Here is a 20,414-nt window from a genome sequence, read left to right as displayed (position 1 = left end):
CGCTACACAACCTTTTCCTCGTTCTAGCTCTTCCTTCTAATTACCACGACTTCTCCCGTTCAAATCGTCGCTAGCTTTCCTATACGCCTGTTCCACTAATTAATTATTTTATGTTATTTTTTTTCTTTTCGAGGTAACTGCTAGAACTACTTACAATTTAATCAGCTTCAACAAAAGAAAATTATAATTTCTTTCTATGTTCAGGTCACCGACGGGAAACCAGATGCACAGTATAGACGAACTTTATGATCCGAAATATTCCTTGATAAATTCCTCTATAATTTCACTCTATCTGCTAACAATTTCTATCTGCTAACAATATCCATTTATAAATTGTGTTTGGTTTGTTTTGGTTTTGTTTTTCTCTTCCCTTTCTTCACTTCTGACAACGGTACGAAACGGCAATAACATTAGGTACGCCAACCGCAGCTACGCACACCGTTGTGTTGGGTTTGCTGCCCTGCGGTGTTGACATACCCCAGCCCGTAACATCCGGTAGTTCCTCCGGAAGTCACGGATTTACTTTCAGACCTCCATCAACGCTAAGTTCGCTACAGCACGCCGGTAGACTCCTCTAGCCGTCCGCACTATCGCTTGCCTCACTCTTCCGTCTGGTCCTCGGAGTATCTCTTCGAGGATCCCTCGGATCCAGCTTTTCCGGGTTTTTCCATCCACTATGAAGACCAGGTCGTTCACCTGTAGCGGCTTCTGCTCCTCGAACCACTTCGTCCGTCTGTTGATTGTCGGCAAGTATTCCTTGCACCATCTTTCTCACATTCGGTTCGCCAGGTATTGAGAACGCTTGTAAGTATCTCGTAGAGCCTCCGCAATGTCCACTGGCTGGACCACCAAATCCACACTTGTCACCGGCCCACGAAGGAAATGGTTCGGGGTAATCGCTTCTTCCTCAGCTGATTCCTGCGGTATGTACGTTAGCGGCCGGGCGTTAATCATGTCCTCTGCTTCAGCTAGTGTTGTGTGCAGAACCTCGTCGGACAATGTTCGCCCATCGTCCAGCGCCTTCATCGCCTCCTTTACCGACCTCACCATCCGCTCCCAGATGCCGCCCATGTGCGGCGCAGCCGGTGGATTGAAGTGCCACGCGGTATTATCGTTCGTTATGCTGGTCGCACAGTCGCTGTTGATCTTCTTCAACTCGTTATCGGCACCTACGAAACACGTCGCGTTGTCCGAGAAAATTTCCTGTGGTACGCCTTGCTTACAGCTGAACCTTCGAAGGGCCATCAAGCAGGATTGCGTTGAGAGACTACGCACCACTTCTAGGTGTACCGCTCGTACAGCCAAACAAGTGAATACCGCGACCCATCGTTTCTCCTTTCTTCGTCCCAAAGTCACTTCTATCGGACCTAGATAGTCGATACCCACCGAGTTGAACGGTCGCAGATAGGGTGTGACTCGCTGTATCGGAAGCGGTGCCATCCTGGGAACATGCGGCTGACAGCGATGGACTTTACACCACACGCAATTGCTCATCACTTGACGGTTTGCAGCTCGGGTGTTCGGAATCCAGAACCTTTGGCGAAGCTCGTTCATCACCGTCTCTCGATTGGCGTGTCCATACTTCTCGTGGTAGAACTGGATCAGCTTTTCCGTCGTCGCGTGCTTTCTTGGCAGAATTATTGGACACTTTTTGTCGAAAGGTATGTCGACGGACATATTCATTCTACCACCCAACCGCAGCACACCTTCTTTGTCCAGAATCGGAGGCAATTTGTACAGGCAACTGCTCTTCTTCACCGTTTCCATTACTGCATCTGGTTGTTGTTCCAGATTCTTGGTGAGGATGCTCATCTCATCTGGGAATCCTTCGAACTGTGCTTGCTTCCTCAGGATGATCTGCGCAGTTCGAAACTCATCTCTCTCGAGCGGACGTTCTATCGATTGCATCGGTACCAGGATTTGATGTTGCGGGTTATCTGTTGCCTTCAAGGTGACTATCGGCAGCCCTGCTACCTTGCGTTTGCAATTGTCGATGAACCTGACCGCACACGCCATCACCCTTTGCAGCGTTGTCCATCTCGAGCATCGGTCTACTTCAACCACGCCATGGAATGTCACGTGGCCCCTGGCTTCCTCGTACGTCTCTTCGATCGTTACCTCCATAGTCGGCCACTGGTCTTCGGGCTGGTGCAGGAACGGTGCACCCGTGAACCATACCCCATCGCTTTCCAGATCGTTACCCCGATGCCATTTCGTCAGGACGTCCGCCATATTCTGCTTCGTTGGAACCCATCGCCAATCCGTCGCTCGTGTCAACTCCAGTATTTCTCCGATCCTGAACGCAACAAACTGTTTGTATTTATGTTGGTCAGACCGGATCCAACTCCAAACCGTTCGTGAATCTGTCCACAGTACGCATCGATCGATTTTCAGTGAATGCGTAGCGATCATCGTTTGACCCATCCGCGCTCCAAGTACAGCCGCCATCAACTCCAGTCGCGGGATTGACTGGCACTTCAACGGTGCCACTTTCGATCGAGACATAGCTAGAATACACCGCACAGCTCCGTCGATGACTACTCGCAGATACGCAACACAGCCGTATGCGTGTTCGCTGGCATCCGTGAAGATGTGAATTTCAATTGACTCAACCGCAGACGACAAGGAATCTCCAAGATAGCAACGTGCAATCCAAATGTTCTCGACTTCCGGCAGTACAGCAATCCAGCGCTTCCACATTTCCCAGCAATCGTCGTTAATCGCGTCGTCCCAATCGCAGCCACTACGCCATAAGTGCTGCACGCTGATCTTTCCGTGGATCGTGAACGGAGAAAGTAAACCAAGCGGATCGAAGAAGCACATGACGCAGCTTAACACCGCACGTTTCGTTGGCCGTTTGTCTCCGCATAGGTACCGTGCCGATTCAAATTTCGGACACTTAAACTCGAATTTCGGACACTTTTAAAAGTTGATTATCTCGGTCGAATATGATCCACATGTCTTGTAAATTTTAAATTTTTTTGACTAGTGCCCTCCACGATCATTTAACATTATTACTTTGTTTCTAACTGGATGTAATATTTAATTAAAAATGAAAGTGTCCGAAATTTGAATCGTCCGAAATTTGAATCGGAACGGTACGGAAGATGCTCTTGGCGATGTTGGGTAGAGAAAGATAATTCATCACGATCCGGATCCCAGATCATACCTAGCACGCGTTCGTGTGACGTTACTTTGTCTTCGGTGATGTGGACGGCTGAAACCGGTTTCTGCTCACCGAGGCTCTGGAGTACTTCGTTCTCCAACGCCGGATTGACGTTTCTCAGCTTCGTTGTGGTTGAACACCACACCCTTCTCCTTCGCTTTGCTTTGGGCATTCCCCGAACGGTTGTCGCTGCTAAACTTTCCGGTTGACATGTAGTGCATGCTGACGTTCGCTTCGCAGGCCTTCGAGACTATTTCGGAGAGGGTTACTTTCTTTTTCCCGCGCTTGAAGCGCACCCACTCGCGCTTGTCGTTATCTGGGAGCTTTTCAACCAGATCTTGAATTAGCAGCGGATTTATCAGGTGCTGTTTGAGTTCCGCCGCCTCCAAGTGTTCGCACAGCTGCTCGACTGCCGTGCCGAACGGAATGAAACTGGCCAGCTTACCCACTTTCGGTGGTTCCAGCTTATGGACCTTCTCCAAATGGCTCTGCAGTAGCTGTTCTGGGCGGCCGTATAACTGGCGAAGTTTTCCAATAACCTTCGGAACCGATTTCGGCAGAAGAAGTTGTCCACGCACCATCTCCAGAGCCGGACCCTTCAGGCATTCTTGCAGCCGCACCAGGTTTTCAATGTCCGAGTAACCGCAGGCTTCATTCGATGTTTGGTACATTCCGTAGAACAACGGCCATTCTTCCGGCTTTCCAGAGAATGTGGGTAGTCTTTTACTTACAGTTGAATTCTGGTCGGCCCGGATCGTGCCTGCCCCAGCCCGTGTTGGCTCAATCTACCGGACTTTTTCGTTGACTTGCTGTTCGTCGTAATTACACTTTTCTCCGAAACACCATCGGATTCTTCGCCGGATTCGGTTTGATCATCCTCCATTTCATCAGCTGTCTCATCTTCATCGTCTTCATCCGAATTTTCGTATCGAGCAGCTCTCAACTTCTTCAAATTCTGCTCCGTCAATTTTCTGATCTTCGAATGGCGCAGTTTTGGCTTTACTCCTGAAGTACCTTCGCCGGCATCGACGTCCTTTGTTGCTCTCTTCTTTTCGGTGTTCTTCGTCTCCGACATAGCTTCATCCAGTTCCTTCATTTTGTCCGCGAACGACTGCTGCCCAGCTTTCATCCGGTTCAACTGCTCTTTTTGCTGCTTCAATATCTCCTCCTGGAACAGCTTTTCTTCTTCTTCCTCTTCGCGTAACTGCTTCTCCAACAGCATCCGCTTCATCTCAATGGATCGCTTGAACTCCATCTCGTTCTTTTTAATCTTCATCTCCATTTCCAGCTCTTGCTCCATCCGTTTTTGTTTCTCCTCCATCGCATTCAATTTATGCTCTAGAGCGAGCGCACGGTCGGATTTGACGCTGGAGCGATCCGAATCATCGTTATTTTGCTTGCTGCGACTCTACTTCTTCTTGATCCGTTGACATGGTTCTTCGGTACAGTACCACGTACCTTCCTTCTTCGCATCAGTAATCCCGACGCAACGGATATGGTACCAACGTTGGCAACCATCACAACCGATCATTTCCTCATTTTCGGTCGAAACTTCATCGCACGACGCACAAGGAGTCTCCGTGAGGTTCAGAACGGGTGGAGCAGGATTGGCCATAGCGCTTTGAGGTTTATCCGATTCTCGTACACTTCTTTTTGAGAATGTTCGGATACCAAACCAAAACTTTTGTAGCAGCCTCTTTTTTGTGGCAGCTCAAACTGTAATATTATGATTTTATTAGAAAATTAAATTCGATAAATTTGATGCAGAACTTAGAAGAAGTGGTCTAATTCTGATTTTGTGCGCTACCGAACCGTTTCCTCGTTCTAGCTCTTCCTTCTAATTACCACGAATTCTCCCGTTCAAATCGTCGCTAGCTTAGCCTGTTCCACTAATTAATTATTTTATGTAAATTTTTTTCTTTTCCAGGTAACTGCTAGAACTACTTACAATTTAATCAGCTTCAACAAAAGAAAATTATAATTTCCTTCTATGTTCAGATCGCCGACGGGAAACCAGATGCACAGTATAGACAACCTTTATGATCCGAAATATTCCTTGATAAATTCCTCTATAATTTCACTCTATCTGCTAACAATTTCTATCTGCTACAATATCCATTTATAAATTGTGTTTGGTTTGTTTTGGTTTTGTTTTTCTCTTCCCTTTCTTCATTTCTGACAACGGTACGAAACGGAAATAACATTAGGTACGCCAACCGCAGCTACACACACCGTTGTGTTGGGTTTGCTGCCCTGCGGTGTTGACACCCCTCAAATCGCGATTTAGGCCTTAATTAAGGAAACAAACGCGATTAAAGATTTCGAACCCCCAAATACTCCACAAATCGTTATTTAGGCTTTAATTAAGCTTAGCTTAGATTGACTGCATATATTAATGGTTGCTACCCCGAGATTAATCCAAACCAGTTAAATTGCAAGGGAAGGGAAGTAAAGCCGTTGGTCCCCGGTTCATGAGTTTATGGGTCGATAGGTATGGTCCAGGTGTGGGAGCTGCCTCCCTGGCGTCGGTAGCATTGGTTCTCAGCACAGAAAACAAGATCGACGAAAAACAAATCAGGGAATTCTTAATCTGCACGATAATTTGATATGAATAACGATTCTACCATTTAATTTTCACAATACCTTAGCTGGAACTTTCATCACCAATCCCAATCGCACACTCCGATCATCCAAAAGCCAATCTCAAAAACTCACAATTCACCACAATTCCAGCCACACAATCGATTTCATCCCTTAGCTCAGTCGGTAAAGGCGCAGCTTCAATGCTAGACCATGCTGGAGGTGGCTAGGTTCGATTCCCAGTCCAGTCTAGGAATTTTTCGGATTGGAAATTAATTCTCGACTTCCCTGGGCATATAGTAGGGTAGAGAACTATTTCGGCCTAATCACCCATTTTGGGCCTATTGAGCATAAAACATCAAATAATTCCATGATTACGGCGTTAACAAGTCAATTGTGCGCTTGGTACGATACTTTAGCTCAAAAGCTACCAAACAAAGTCAATAAGAACGCGTGATATGAATTTTTGTATCCATTATTCTCAAAAACAAAAGAAGAGCTATGACCGAACCAATTTTTATCTTCATCCGATAGGCCGAAGTGAATTCCTTGGCGTTTCAATGGCAGTTTCAATGCGTTAGGCCGAGTTAAGAATCCGTAGGCCGAGTTTGGGGTTCAGAAGCAGTGTTAAATTTTTAACAATATCTCAACAATTTGTTACGCTTTATCAAACCTTACGGTACGTACGGAAAGGTAAATGCATTTAAAAGTCATCTGCACTGAAAACATTCTATTTTATATAAAAAAAATCCGCTTGAAAAATAGAGGCAAATGAAGGGATGTGCTTAGTACGACCAAAATTAGATCTAAGCCCTATGATTGTACTTGCCACACAATTATACTAATGCAAAAATGGTATAGGCATCGAAAATTCTCCATGAGCGGCGCTTGTGGTGTAGTAGTAAGCGTGATTGCCGCTCACCCCAGCAGGCCTGGGTTCAATCCCAATTGGCGCCGCCGGGATATTCTGAGGCATAAAAGCCGTTGGTCCCCGGTTCATGAATTGATGGTTCGATGGGTAGGGTTCAGGTGTGGGAGCTGCCTCCCTGGCGTCGGTAGCATTGGAGCTCAACACGGAAAACAAGATCGACGGAAAACAAACCAAGGATAAAAAAAAGAAACCTCTCCATGAATAACTGTAGAAGTGCATCTAGAATACTAAGTTGAGAGTACGCAATAAGCTAATATGCGATAAGCAATAATGTTGAAATGGGCAGAAAAAGAAGAACAATCGATTTCAGAATGTGACCCCACAGTATAGGAAAGACAGACGTAGCCCTACGTCAAAATTAAGTCGATGGAGAGAATCGATCAAGGTTACTTAGGACCTTATGCATCTTAGAAACCCGGCTGACATTTTTCATTTTTATAATTTTTTTTCCATTGGATGGTAATACAGTGTATTGCAAAATTGAGTGTACACTTCAATGGAATTTTTCTTAAAATGACTCTTACACACTCAACCAAATCAGCGCAATATTATATCGATAGCCAAAAATGTTCGATGAGCTACACACTTAGAAAAATTGATGTAAATTTAGGTTCTCTGAAACTGACATATACGAGCGTCAATTTTGACATAAAATTTAGTCATAATTGACGCTAAATTCAGCTCAATCAAAGTTTTCAGTATCGGAGCACTTAATTTTACATGACATATTTATTAACGTCTCATCCTTTATGTAAAAGATGGATTCCGTCACGAGTAAGATTAGGTATTTCGAACTGTGACAACTGGTCACTTCACTTCGTTTTCACCGTGAAGTGACACCCGTAATAAGGGCCACTGTTAAATTTGCCGATCTATTTTAGTATGTTCGGATAACCATTATCGGTGGCTGCATCAATACAAATACCCAGTTTTGCACGTATCCAATGTATTTTCTTGCAATTGTTATTTAAAAAAAATAACCGTAATAGTAGGGATATTAAATCTAATAAATAGTCATTCTTTCATCGTTTGTTGTGTATCATTTTCCTGACAGTATGAAAATGGTTCGTTGAAATAAAAAAAAGGAGACTTTCTGACAAATTTCTCACAATAGTCCGATCAGCATTGGCTTCCGTTTGGTGAAGATGCAGATGAGAGTGTAGAGTCGAATTTAAGCGGAAAACGAAATGTTTACAATGTACTCAATGCCGGGCTGGCACCACGCTGCGCTGAACCACCACGTCCTCCCTTGGTGCGGAATTTCGTGGCAGCTTGCTCGGCAAGGTCAGCACGCTCCTCGGCTTCTTCCAGTTCCTGCTGCGCCTTGCGGAATTTGGCCAGATTCAGAGCGGCAATTTCTTCGGCTTCCTCAATCTGCCTCTTGTAAGTCTTGATCTTCTGCTGCAGCTTGTCGACGAGGTCCTGCATGCGTTCGTGATTCTTGCGGTCCTCCTCGGACTGGAAGGTCAGTTCCTTAATGCGACGTTCGGATTTACGCAGGTTCTTCTGGGCATCGGCGTGTCTTCTCTGTTCGTTATCCAGTTCAGATTCCAATTCGCGGACTCGCTGTTCCAGTTTCTGGATGGCTTTCTTGCCTCCCTTCAGGGCGTTGGTTTCGGCTTCATCTATGCGGACCTGGAGTTCCTTGATTTGCTGCTCCAGCGCCTTGCGCAGCTTCTCTTGGGTTTGTGCATGGTCCTGTTCGGCACGGAGTTCATCAGCTAGACGGGCTGCATCAACCATTGCCTTCTTGGCTTTTTCTTCGGAATTTTTCGCTTCGTTCAGCAACTCGTCCAGATCGGAGTGCAGGGTCTGCAGTTCAGACTCGAGCTTCCTCTTCGCTGCGGCAATGGAGGCGTTCTGTGCGGAAACTTCATTGAGCTGTTCATGAGCGTCGCTCAGCTCCTGTTCAGCCTGGCGACGGCCACGGTCAGCCTGTTCCAGCAGGGTGCGCGATTCCTCCAGTTCGTTCTGCAGAGCGTTGGCACGGCGTTCAGAAATTCCAAGCTGCTCTCGGGCATCATCACGTGCACGTTGTTCCTCCTCCAGTGCGGTTTGACAATCCTTCAGCTGTTGCTGGTAGCGCTTGATGTTCTTCTGCGCTTCGGCGTTTGCCTAAGAAAGGAAATTCAAATAAAAAAATAATAATCTTCGTTTCACATACTACTGAAAATCCCAAATTACCTTGTTAGCATGATCCAGGGCAATCTCAAGCTCGTTAATGTCCGCTTCCAACTTCTTCTTCATGCGCAGGGCCTCAGCCTTACCCTTGGCTTCGGCTTCCAGAGAGGCTTGCATTGAGTCCAATGCACGTTGGTGATTCTTGCGAGTGTTTTCGAATTCCTCTTCCTTCTCCTGGATGCGACGGTCAATTTCCTGTCGGACCTGAGACAACTCCAGCTGAGCACGCAGCACTTTGTTCTCCTCCTGTTCCAGAGCAGCTTCAGCTTCCTCAAGTGCGGCTTGCAGTTCATCCTTTTCAGCCTCCAGACGCTTACGAGACTTTTCGATTTCGTGAATGTTGCGACCACCTTCGCCGATCTGGTCCAACAGATCTTTGACTTCATCAGCCAAATTCTTGTTCTCACGACGGACTGCTTCAAGCTGTTCCTGACCTTCTTCGTAGGCACCCTTGAGTCGGAATAGTTCGGTGGAGTAGTTACGGCATTCCTTCTGCGAGGCATCCAGTTCGGCAGCCAGATCGTCGACCTTGAGCTTCCATTCTCCAATGATCTTGTCAAAGGCCTTCTGCTTCTTCTCGGCAGCGTTGGCAATGGAGGTAGCACGATCAACCTCCAGCTGCAGATCCTCGACTTCGGTAGCCAATCGCTGCTTGGTCTTCTCCAGAGCAATACATTTCTGGTTGAGCGACTCGATGGTTTCTTCGGCTTCGGCAAGACGTGCCTGGAGCTTCCTCTTGGCTTCTTCAAGTTCTTCAGCACGGGCAACACCCTCGGATTCGTACTTGCTGCGCCACAGTTGAGCTTCAGCGTTGGCCTTGCTTAGCTGGCGCTGGATGTCTCCCTTGCCTTCGGCTTCCTCCTCAACTTGCTCGCGCAGGTTGTCAAGATCGTGTTCCAGGTTGCGGAACTTGCCGAGAAGGGTTGCTCGTTCTCGAGCTTCCTCGTCGGCGAGACGTTTGGTATCCTCCAGTTGCTGAGAGAGTGAGATCTTAATTTTGCTTAGCTGCGAAACTTGGGACTCGGCATCCTCCAGCTGACGCAACAGGTCAGAGTTCTCAATGGACAGCTTCTTCTTGGCGGCATCAAAGTCGTTCAGAGTGCGGTTGGTTTCGTCCAGCTTGCCTTGCACTTCGTTCAGCGTATGCTGCAGCTGCTTGGCAATCTTCTCTTGGGCGGCCTGGAATGTAAAGAAGTTAGGATTAGAGATACGTTAGTTTTGGCTACCGCGGTACGTTACCTTATCGCGGGATAGTTGATCACAGGCCGAGCGAGTGTTGTTCAGTTCATTGTACATGTTTGCTCGATCGTGTTCAGCCCTAGTGGATGAAAAAATGAGGTTAGAAAACTCCTTTGCCAAAAGTTTTAAGCATTTCGGTCAATACATACTTTGTTTTGAGTTTGTTGAGCTGATCAACCTGTTCTGCCATTTCAGCAACGGCATCATTGTGTTTCTTGCGCAGGTTAGCCAGCGTGCCTTCATGCTGTATGTTGGCTTCCTCCAAATCTCGGCGCAGTTTAGCAAGTTCAGCTTCACGCTTCTTGTTCAGTTCAATCTGAGCAGAGGTGGCACCACCGGCTTCTTCTAGGCGTTCTCCCAGCTCCTCGAGTTCACGAGCCAAATCGGCGCGCTGCTTCTCAGCCTTGGCACGAGCTTGACGTTCGGCTTCGACTTCCTCCTCCAATTCCTCAATGCGACCTTGCAGTTCCTTGATCTGCTTCTGCAGCTTGCCGACCAGGTTCTGTTCATCCTCCAGCTTGGCGGACATTGCAGAGATTTCCTTATCCTTTCGCATGATGGTCTGCTCCAGTTCCTTCTTGCAACGCTCCAGGTCGGAGACGGCTTCCTGAGTCAGCTTCAGGTCACCCTCGACCTTGCGCTTGGCCTTATCAACATCACCGCGCAGCTTCTTCTCGCGTTCCAGAGAGTCCTCCAGTTCATCAAGAGTTTGCTCGAGCTTGGCCTTAACCTTGTTCAGATGGTTCACCTTATCCTCGGCTGCCTGCAATTCTTCGGCTGTCTTCTGGTTGACTTCACCCTGCATCTTCTTTTCCTTGTTCAACTTGTTGATCAGTTCATCCTGGTGGGCAATCTCATCGTTCAAGTTGCGGATCTGGTGATCCTTGGACGCCTTGTCCTGTTCGATCTTCTGAATCTGCAGTTCCAGATCCTCAGCATCCTTCTTCTGTCCGGAAATCTCTTGTTCTAACTTCTTCTTGGTCTGGAACAGTTGATTACGGGCATCTTCCTCCTGAGCCAAGCGTTCCTGAGTGTCACGTAGTTGGTTTTCGAGATCGTTCTTCTGGGCAGTCAACTTGGCAGCTTTCTCCTGGTATTCTTGGAGAGCTCCCTTCTCGCCGGACAACGAATCCAACAGGGCGGTCTTTTCGGCCAACAGCTTACTGTTCATGGATTCCAGTTCCTTGCGCATCTTCTCTTCCCGCTCCAAGGCTTCCGTAGCCTTCGTGGCCTTCTCTTCCAGTTTCTGTAGGTTGAATTATGGAGTGAGAGCATGTAACAGTATTGATCATAATTAATTTTTTAGATATTCCAAAGATGTCATACTTACAGCGATCTGGTCCTCAACACGGGAAACGTTAAGCAGCGGCTTGACCTTCTGCCACAGCTTCCACCAGGCCCAGGTACGGAGCTTCAGGTACTTACGCAGATTGCGCTGAACAATTTCCAGGGCCTTGCGCTGCTCCTGCATCTTGGTGAACTCCTTGCGGACCAAGTAGCCACGGCACCAAGACTGCAACCAGGACATGATCTTGGACAGACGCTGGTCACGGAAATCCTCCATCGTACCCAGGACACCGGCACGGAAGAAGACCTGTTCAGGAGGCAACGGAATACATTGGGCACCAGCGACCAGGGTGCAAAACGGCGAGGGAAAGGTGAAATTTTCGGTTACATTCATTTTCGCAACAGAATTTCTACGTGAAGACATGGATATGGTAACAACATTTAATAGGAGCGAAATACATGGGCAAACATTTTGGCGAGACATAAAGGGAGTGTGTATGAATTTCGAGATATATACATTCGTTTTCCATGCAGAAGTCTCCTGTGAACTTTCTAACTGGAAACGTTATTCCTGCCGCTTAATTCAAATCTTCAGGTAGTGTCCAAAATGTCCAGAACTCTTGTGTTTGATTGAATTGATTTTCTCGTCTTTTTCAACTTATTCTTGTGTCATAAGGGCCGCTTGCGTGTGTCGGTCTCAGATATTGAACATTAAGGTGTTTCGCTGAGAGATCCTGTTTTTCGTAACCACGTCGAAACTTTAAGTGCACAAATATCAGCTTGCTAGAATCGTACCACATTTAAACTATTATTTCACGTTTGCTGTACTGCAACATACATGAAGTGGCAATTTCAGGTGAAATGGGGCATACATTTCCGAGATTTGTGTAATTGAAAATTCGAGGTGGAAGGGCATGTATAGCCTACGTGGCGGTCATTTTTGGCTCTACTAGGAATCACCTTAACAGGTGGATGTAAAATAAACGGTAATCCATTGCAAGCTTCAACTTATTGGCAGTGTGAATGATGTTTTTTCCTGTTTGTTGAGAGTTACTTCACCCTTAAACTCCAAACTCATTTGAATGTATGGATTATTGTATTGTATTTACCGTAAGCTCTCAGCATCTTTAGTTTTCCATCAATCTATTATCGGCAATGTCTCATAATTGTTATCTGTCGCATTTTTATGTTTGAAGAGTTGCCCTTCATGTTGTAAAGTGCAGCTACAGGTTCCTCGCACAGATTCAGATATTGTGCAGTGCTGCTCCTAGAAACGAACGGACAGCGAAAACTCCGGAAAGACCCCGAGTCCCGTGAGTTGGTAAGATTTTCATGTGCTGTTGAACTTCACAGAAGGACGATCACAACTGATATTGGACGATCACAAGTGAAGGACGAATACAGTCGGTGTTGGACGATCACAATAGACGCCACACGGGTGGAAAGGTTGGTCAACTATGCATTCAAATCCAGACGTGATTCATGATGAACCATCGGGACTGGTAGCAGGACAAAGACGACACGGTTCGGGATACAAAGAAAAAAAGGTGCAAAATGCTCGCCTTGGTGTGACCAATACGGTAGGAGTCAGGATCCAGCTGAATAGCTTCGAAACACTTCTCGGCGGCCTTCTTTGGTTCCGCTTCGGCCTCCATGGCAGCTGGTGCTAAGATGAGATAGCTGAAAATCAAATCGAAGTTCGCAATCATCAAAAAAAAACTTCACTAATAGTAGAATATCGACCTACCGCTGCTTGAAGTCAGGGTACATCATTCGATTGGGGAAACCTTTACGGCAAATACGGATACCCTCAAGCACACCGTTACAGGTCAGTTGGTGCATGACCAAGTGGGCATCGATGAGACCGGTCTGCTTAAGTTCATTAGGAATGATACAACGGACAAAGTGAGGCGAAGTCGACTGTAGAGTGTGCATCAGGTTGTTCAACTGTTCCTTGTAAGATGAAGAGACAGTGGCGAAACCAGCTCCCTTCTTGCCACGTCCACCCTTGCCGGCTGGCTCGCCGGACTGTCCTGGATGGTCAGCAAAGATCTCTACCACCAGCGCGTTCGTGCCCTTCTTGAACTGATCGACGACGGTGTCGTTCAGAGGATCCTTGTTCTTCTCCAGCCAACCAGTGATATTGTACGTGACGACACCAGCGTAGTGACCGATGGCAAAATGACCAGCTGGGATACCTGGTTTCGTGGGTCTTGGCTTCATGAATGGGGCAGACTTACCCAAGTGATTTGTCATCAGCTTCTCAGCAAATGTTTGATCGGTTGCCTTGGGGAACATAGATTCTTCCTCCAGAATCGACAGGATTCCCATGGGCTAGAGATAGAACATTTCGATTAATTTGGATCAGCTGATTGACTGTAAACGACTCACAAACCTTTTCAATCAGTTCTACACAGGCTAGCAGATCCATACCGAAATCGATGAAGGCCCAGTTGATACCCTCCTTTTTGTATTCTTCCTGCTCAAGGACGAACATGTGATGGTTGAAGAACTGCTGCAGCTTCTCGTTGGTGAAGTTAATACAGAGCTGCTCAAAACCGTTGTACTAGAGAAAATTTAACGTTTACTTCAGGTCAATTGCACTCCAACTAAAAAGAACCCCATTGCAAACTTACGTCGAAAATTTCGAAACCAGCAATATCCAGCACACCGATGAACTGAGCACGCTTCTGCTTGGTATCCAGCGTTTCGTTACACTTTTTAACCAGCCACTTGAAGAGACGATCGAAGATACCCTTGCAGAGGGCACCGACGGCATTGGTGACCTGGTCCTTGTTCTGACCCTTGGTGACGAACTCGGCGCCGACCTTGATACGTGGCTTCAGCAAGTTCTTGTACAGATCCTCAGTGACGCAACCCAACAGCTTGGCGACACGGTCACCTTCCTCCGTTCCGTCGGCCTCGGCTTGCTCTTCGCGACCCTTCTGCTTGAACTTCATGCCACCCATATGCATGACAGAGGACGTAATTCGGTAGATGTTGTCCTTCTCATCCTGGGTGAAGCCCAAGATATCGAAAGCTTCCTAGTAATGCCGAGAATGAAAAAAAAAAAAACAGTAGCAGATATGTTCGTTTTAGGATGTCATACGACTTACATCAGTCAGCCTACATTCTTCACCGTCATCGACGTTGGGAATGGTGACTTTTCCCTGGGAGACATTGAAGTAGTCGTAGATATCGTTGGACAGGAAGCACATTTCTGTAGGTGAGTAAAAATCGATGGTCATAATATTTGAACTCCAAATGTTGCTCCTTGAGGGAAGGCGCTAGCCTCACCCAGGCCTGTAGCTACAGGCGAAGTACTTACCTTTCAGCCCCTTGACAGAGCCGGACATCATCTGGTAGAAGATGTGGTACGAGCGCTCCAAGGTCTGCTGGGAAATGACACGAGCTTTCTCCAGCAGATAGGTCTCAATATCAGCACCACCCAGCTTACCGGATGCGGTAAAGTGAATACGGATGAATTTACCCTATATAGTGTTGGAAGGAAACGGTCAGAGTTCCTCATGATTGTGCTGAATTTTCACGAACAACTTACGAAACGGGAAGAGTTATCGTTACGGACGGTCTTGGCGTTACCATAGGCTTCGAGTACGGGATTGGTCTGGACGACTTGATCTTCCAGGGAGGGTTTGTTTTCGACTTCCTTCTTGCTCGAGGCACCAATGGTGGCAAAGTACGCAATGACTTTCTTAGTGTTCTCAGTCTTTCCGGCACCAGATTCACCGGTAATCAGCATAGACTGGTTATCCTTGTTAGTTAACATGTTGACGTAAGCACCGTCAGAGATGGCGAACAGATGTGGTGGAATTTCATTACGACGCTTGCCACGGTACATCTTGGCAACTCGCATGGTGTACAGCGGCCAACGTTTGTAAGGGTTGATGACAATACAGAACAAGCCGGAGTAGGTCTGTTTGTGTGTTGTAAAGAAACATTAGAGCGGAATTTGATGATGAAAACGGGTACATACATAGATGAGCCTGGCCCTGTATCGCTCTCTCAAGTTATGCAAGACAGAGGCATCGTTAAGATATGTCAAGTTGGACATATCCTCGCATTTTTCGTACTTTGGTGGATTGACCTGACCAACCAGATCCTTCTTGAAGTCCTTAGTCTGAGAAAAGGAATAAAAATGAGTCTCCCCTTCGGCAACCGTTGGAAACATCGTGCATTACCTCTCCATTGGGCAAGGAAACGGTGACCAATTCACCCTTGGTGGCCTTGATTTCACCCTGCACGTAACCTTCCGTTTCATCTGGAACCCAGCAGGCTTTCTTCGCGTCGTAAGGCTTGCTCTGATCGATACGCTTCATCTCCTCCGAAATGTACAGCCATTCGGAGGGATCGGGATCACCTCCGACCTGAACGACTGGCTTCGGCATCTTGGGGCTTGGTTTAACTTACTTTAGGTCGAGACGGGGGCTGGTGAGAGACACGCTTAAATTGTATTCGTAGATATTCGCTTCAACCCTGAGTAGCGCCCTTCCTGCAATGGTGGGATGAATAAGAATAGTTGAAATATATTTTCAGTCGTGTGACGGTTCAAGCTACTTCAGCAGAGAGTCATTTCAGATCAATTATAGCCAAGCCTTTGATAAGAATAACATCAGCCGTGTTAAGCGATTTCTCTATTTGATTAACTAGCGATTAATGAGCCCTTATCGTAAAGGGTGTCCATGATGAAATTGCCACACACAAAATTGATTCGCAAAATTCGAGTTTTCATCCGATTGCCATCAAATTTTCAGGGATTGAGAAATAACTATTAAACTTCATTTTACCATTTTACTCGTATTTTATTTACAGTCCATACGCAAATGCCCGCACCATGGCCTTAACCCCGGCCATAAGATTCTGCACAACCTGTGAATCAACCGTTTTTTGCATGTAAACCCATACTTTCTTCAGTTCCTCGACTGTCTTCACCACCTTAGGTCGTTTAAGAAGGTGCTGCTTCATAATCGCACAGTACTTCTCGATGGGGCGGAGCTCCGGAGTGTTGGGAGGGTTGAACATTTTCGGCACGAAATTGACCTTATTGTCCGCATACCACTTCAGCACGTCCTTGGAGTAGTGGCATGAGGCCAAATCCGGCCAGAAGATTGTTGGGACGTTGTGGGCCTTCAGGAGAGGAAGCAGCCGCTTCTGGAGGCACTCTTTTATGTACACCTGTCCGTTCATCGTGTCCTGGGTCACGAAAGGTGCACTTCGCTTCCCGAACGTGCAGATGGCTTGCCAAACCAGGAATTTCTTCGCAAATTTGGACATCTTCTGAGTGCGGACATGCTCCGGAACGCTGAACTTATCCTTGGCCGTGAAAAACAGGTTGCCGGGGATCTGTTTGAAGTCGGCCTTCACATATGTTTCGTCGTCCATGATGCAGCATTCAACTTTCGTCAGCATGTTGAGGTACAACTTCCTGGCACGGGTTTTGGCGGACTTGTTCTGCTTCTCGTCGCGATTAGGGGCCTTTTGTACCTTGAACGTTCGAAGCCCAGCCTTAGTTTTGGCCTTCTGGACAAAACTTCGGCTTAGGTGCAGCTTCTTAGCCACATCCCTAACGGAGGCGTTCGGATTTCGGTTGAAGGCCCCAACTACGCGGTTGTGATTTTTGGTGTTGTACGGAATACTTTTTCCTTCACTTCTGGGCTTCCGATCGGTGGTCAACCGTTCCTCGAACCGCTTAATCACTCGCGACACCGTGGAATTCGCGATTCCCAACGTTTTAGCGATGGAACGATGCGAGAGATCCTTGTTCTCGTGATGAATGCGCAAGATTTTATCACGCACGAGCTGTTCTTTCGACTCCATTTCCGCGAGTTTTGATCACAGGACTTTAAAACTTGCAGGATGTAAATAATGCACTATGAACTAAATCCACCCAAATTTTCATTAAATTCTACCCAACGGTTAAAAAGTTAGAGCAATTTCATAGTGTGGCAATTTCATCGTGGACACCCTTTAGATTTACCTGATTGATTAGCAAATTGGAATTTGCTAAGAGGTAACCTCACTAGACGTGTTGTGCAAGCGCCTTACTACAATAGGTAAAGCACTCCATAGCAAATCGATATAGTGGTTCTCAGAATTACGTAAAAATTGGTAGTTTTATTCCTTATCGCAAAATATTAGACCCGTGTTCTGTCATAAGAGTAACCATTTCCATGTTAGGCTGGTCCAAAAATCGTTTTTTCAAAAATGACTTATTTAAAAAATTCATAATTTTTGAACCACTAGGCTGTTTTTAAAGATCAAATCATCAAATGAAAGGTAATTAGGTAATACTTTTACGTGACCATGTAAGAGTCGCTATAAATCGATGGAGACGCATGGTAGTCTAGTCGCATAGGAGTATTGAGCGAAACCCCAAAAAAATATAACTCAAAAACGAAACAAAACCCATCGCTGATTTTGTGATATAATGTGTAAAAAAAAAACCAAAATTTGAAGGAAAATATAAAAACACATTGCGGCCTTTATTAACATTCCATGAAATTTCATGGAATGTTAATAAAGGCCGCAATGTGTTTTTATTTTGGTTTTAGTTTTGGTTTTTTTTTACACATTATATCACAAAATCAGCGATGGGTTTTGTTTCGTTTTTGAGTTAGATTTTTTTGGGGTTTCGTTCAATACTACTATGTGACTAGACTACCATGCGTCTCCATCGATTTATAGCGACTCTTACATGGTCACGTAAAAGTATTACTTAATTACCTTTCATTTGATGATTTGATCTTTAAAAACAGCCCAGTGGTTCAAAAATTATAAATTTTTGAAATAAGTCATTTTTGAAAAAAAACGATTTTTTGGACCACCCTAACATGGAAATGGTTACTCTAATGACAAAATACGGGTCTAATATTTTGCGATAAGGAATAAAACTACCAATTTTTACGTAATTCGGAGAACCACTATATCGTTTTGCTATGGAATGCCTTAGGTGATCATCATCATCAATATCAGGTATTTTCCAAGATCACACATTTGATAAACGTCAAGATTAAGGACCTTGCTTAATTTTCGTGGCTCATGAAACTTGATGATAATTTCTTACGCACTCATTCCAATGGAGTTCTGGGAAGAACTGTGTGTAAAACATCACGAGAAATCTGCTTTTATAGTAGTCCTGAGAAACTCCAGATTCTATGTGAAAACTGAATACCAAGGTAGTTCTGAGCAGAGTTGCGACCTATCACAATCACGATCGCCAAACAGCTGATGGTAGTAACGCTTTGTACATTCCAATCAATGTGCTCGTCGAAGCTCTCTCCATGACCATCTATCATGTTGACGAAAGAAGTAAAAAGCAACTGGTGAATGTCGTCTTCAGCGGTGATCCATTACCGATCTCGTCATTACCGACAATCACGACACTCATATGTGCTCGTTTTGAAACAGTTGCTGCTTTGCTTGCAAATGTGAGTGTGTTGATGAGTGAGCCCAACAGCTTCCGTTTAATATTGCCTGCTTTGTTTGTAACTCACACAGTCGCGTCTGCCGAGACGAACTTGGAATGCGTAGGCATTGTTTTCATTTTCTTCTGTCGTTTCGCTTTTTCTCATGATCGTACTGCAGAAGTCTTCACTGTTTTCGTTGTGCTTTTCATCATCAGCAGCGAGTGTAACGTTTTGCTTGTGAGCAGTGACCATTACTGGTGATTGTTGTTTGCCATGGCTTTAACTCTCACTGCGTGACAAAACGATCTGTCAGCGATAGTCGGTTGATGCGAAGACGAGTGTCACGTGAGTGTCATGATATTTTGCATCACTGGTTCTGAGTAGAATTCTAAGTTATCCCAGAATAGGGTTTGAATGAAGTTTTAGTTGAAGGCTCCAAGGAAATTCGACGAAGAATACCGAAGGAGTTCTGAGTGTAATTTTAAGAAGTTTCACGGAGAAAAATAATCCGGAAAATAACACCATAGAAATTTTCGTATAATACCTCGGGAATATGCTAATATTAGGGTTACAATTAAATCTGAAAAATAATTCCAGGAAAACTTCAAAGGCACTGCGAAAAGAATTCCAAGAGAGTTCAACTTGAATGCCAAATTATATTTAATAAGAAATCTATGAAATTTGATACTTCACTGCAAGCGAATTCTTAGGAAACTTTCAAAGTGCGAATAATTACAAGGGAAGGAGTGAAATTCAAAGGACATTCTGAAGTAATTTCTTACCGACGAGCATTCCAAGGTAATTCAGTGAAAAATTTCATGAGAATTGAATTCAATCAAGGATGATTCCAACGAAATTTCAGCAAAAATTTGCAAGCATGCGCCAGTGATAGTTTTAAGCAATCTCAAAGGAGAGTTCCATGGGAATCCTGAGAAGCATTTTAAAGAATTTATGGGAGTCCTAAGCAGAGCTAAAAGGGGATTCTTACTAAACTTCCATGGGAATTGCTGGAGAATATAAAATGAAGGCTGAGGAGAACTTCAAGCGATTTTTCCGGAGAAATCTCTGGAGAATACCTAGGTTATACTGCATGAATTAATAATTGTTTTAAGTGCATTCTAGATTGAATGCAAAGAGTGTTCTGCAGATGGTTTTCAAGAGTATTATGGAATAAATTATAAAAAAATACCAGAAAGAGGTCTAAGATGAACAGGCATGGAAAATCATTTGCATTCATTTCATACATTCATTTACATTCATTTGCCTCTAACTTTTTTCATCGACAGCATTTTCGCAAAATTATGTATAGAGCTTTTGTATGATTTGTTATTAGCTACAACTTTTGTCAAGAAGTCAAATCCGTATCTCTTATGCATAACGAATCAGAGCGAACAGAAGACACAACTGTTTTTCAGTGAATGTATTTTACATTCACTGAAAAATAATAATAAGTTCTGCCCGCTCTAGTTCGTGATGCATAAGAGATACAGATTTGAGTTATGAGCAAAAGTTGTAGTTAATAACAAAACATACAAAAGCTCTGCACATAATTTTGCGGAATGCTGTTGATGAAAAAAGTTAAAGGCAAATGACTGTAAATGAATGT

The 20,414-nt window shown here is 45.2% G+C and overlaps 3 protein-coding genes across 3 annotated transcripts; all 3 read right to left on the bottom strand.

Annotated features, from left to right (window-relative positions):
* Positions 1 to 1,601: 1,601 nt before the first annotated feature.
* On the bottom strand, positions 1,602 to 2,823 carry LOC135712193 (uncharacterized). The gene is made up of 2 exons (XM_065235155.1): positions 1,689 to 2,823; positions 1,602 to 1,627 (listed from the first exon to the last, which is right to left on the bottom strand). The coding sequence occupies exons 1-2, from the start codon at positions 2,821 to 2,823 to the stop codon at positions 1,602 to 1,604; spliced, it is 1,161 nt and encodes a 386-aa protein (XP_065091227.1).
* Positions 2,824 to 3,893: 1,070 nt separating this feature from the next.
* LOC135712192 (DNA ligase 1-like) lies at positions 3,894 to 4,781 on the bottom strand. The gene is made up of 2 exons (XM_065235154.1): positions 4,625 to 4,781; positions 3,894 to 4,504 (listed from the first exon to the last, which is right to left on the bottom strand). The coding sequence occupies exons 1-2, from the start codon at positions 4,779 to 4,781 to the stop codon at positions 3,894 to 3,896; spliced, it is 768 nt and encodes a 255-aa protein (XP_065091226.1).
* Positions 4,782 to 7,606: 2,825 nt separating this feature from the next.
* Positions 7,607 to 15,889, bottom strand: LOC135712189 (myosin heavy chain, muscle-like). Its single transcript, XM_065235153.1, has 14 exons — positions 15,584 to 15,889; positions 15,379 to 15,522; positions 14,944 to 15,318; positions 14,713 to 14,875; positions 14,501 to 14,604; positions 14,021 to 14,428; positions 13,780 to 13,950; positions 13,132 to 13,718; positions 12,947 to 13,064; positions 11,428 to 11,691; positions 10,247 to 11,343; positions 10,098 to 10,176; positions 8,862 to 10,037; positions 7,607 to 8,792 (listed from the first exon to the last, which is right to left on the bottom strand). The coding sequence occupies exons 1-14, from the start codon at positions 15,788 to 15,790 to the stop codon at positions 7,869 to 7,871; spliced, it is 5,817 nt and encodes a 1,938-aa protein (XP_065091225.1). The 5' UTR covers positions 15,791 to 15,889; the 3' UTR covers positions 7,607 to 7,868.
* Between the last annotated feature and the right edge of the window lie 4,525 nt (positions 15,890 to 20,414).

This window comes from Ochlerotatus camptorhynchus, unplaced genomic scaffold, assembly GCF_037179485.1.
Source record: "Ochlerotatus camptorhynchus isolate MF236.1 unplaced genomic scaffold, CSIRO-AGI_Acam_v1.1 ptg000463l, whole genome shotgun sequence".
In the NCBI taxonomy this organism is placed as follows: domain Eukaryota; kingdom Metazoa; phylum Arthropoda; class Insecta; order Diptera; family Culicidae; genus Ochlerotatus; species Ochlerotatus camptorhynchus.
Note: the sequence above shows the minus strand (reverse complement) of the source record. Positions and strands in the feature narration are given on the sequence as shown.

What these genes read in the sequence shown, in the direction of transcription:
- LOC135712193 (XM_065235155.1), bottom strand. Translation starts at nt 2,823, where the DNA reads ATGTGCTTCTTCGATCCGCTTGGTTTACTTTCTCCGTTCACGATCCAC. An exon ending in AGGTGTGCTGCGGTTGGGTG is followed by an intron (nt 1,628 to 1,688) that starts GTAGAATGAATA and finishes AATTCTGCCAAG; the next exon opens with AAAGCACGCGACGACGGAAA.
- LOC135712192 (XM_065235154.1), bottom strand. Translation starts at nt 4,781, where the DNA reads ATGGCCAATCCTGCTCCACCCGTTCTGAACCTCACGGAGACTCCTTGT. An exon ending in TACTGATGCGAAGAAGGAAG is followed by an intron (nt 4,505 to 4,624) that starts GTACGTGGTACT and finishes CGCTCGCTCTAG; the next exon opens with AGCATAAATTGAATGCGATG.
- LOC135712189 (XM_065235153.1), bottom strand. Translation starts at nt 15,790, where the DNA reads ATGCCGAAGCCAGTCGTTCAGGTCGGAGGTGATCCCGATCCCTCCGAA. An exon ending in CTCAACAAACTCAAAACAAA is followed by an intron (nt 10,177 to 10,246) that starts GTATGTATTGAC and finishes TTCATCCACTAG; the next exon opens with GGCTGAACACGATCGAGCAA. An exon ending in CCCTGGATCATGCTAACAAG is followed by an intron (nt 8,793 to 8,861) that starts GTAATTTGGGAT and finishes TTCCTTTCTTAG; the next exon opens with GCAAACGCCGAAGCGCAGAA.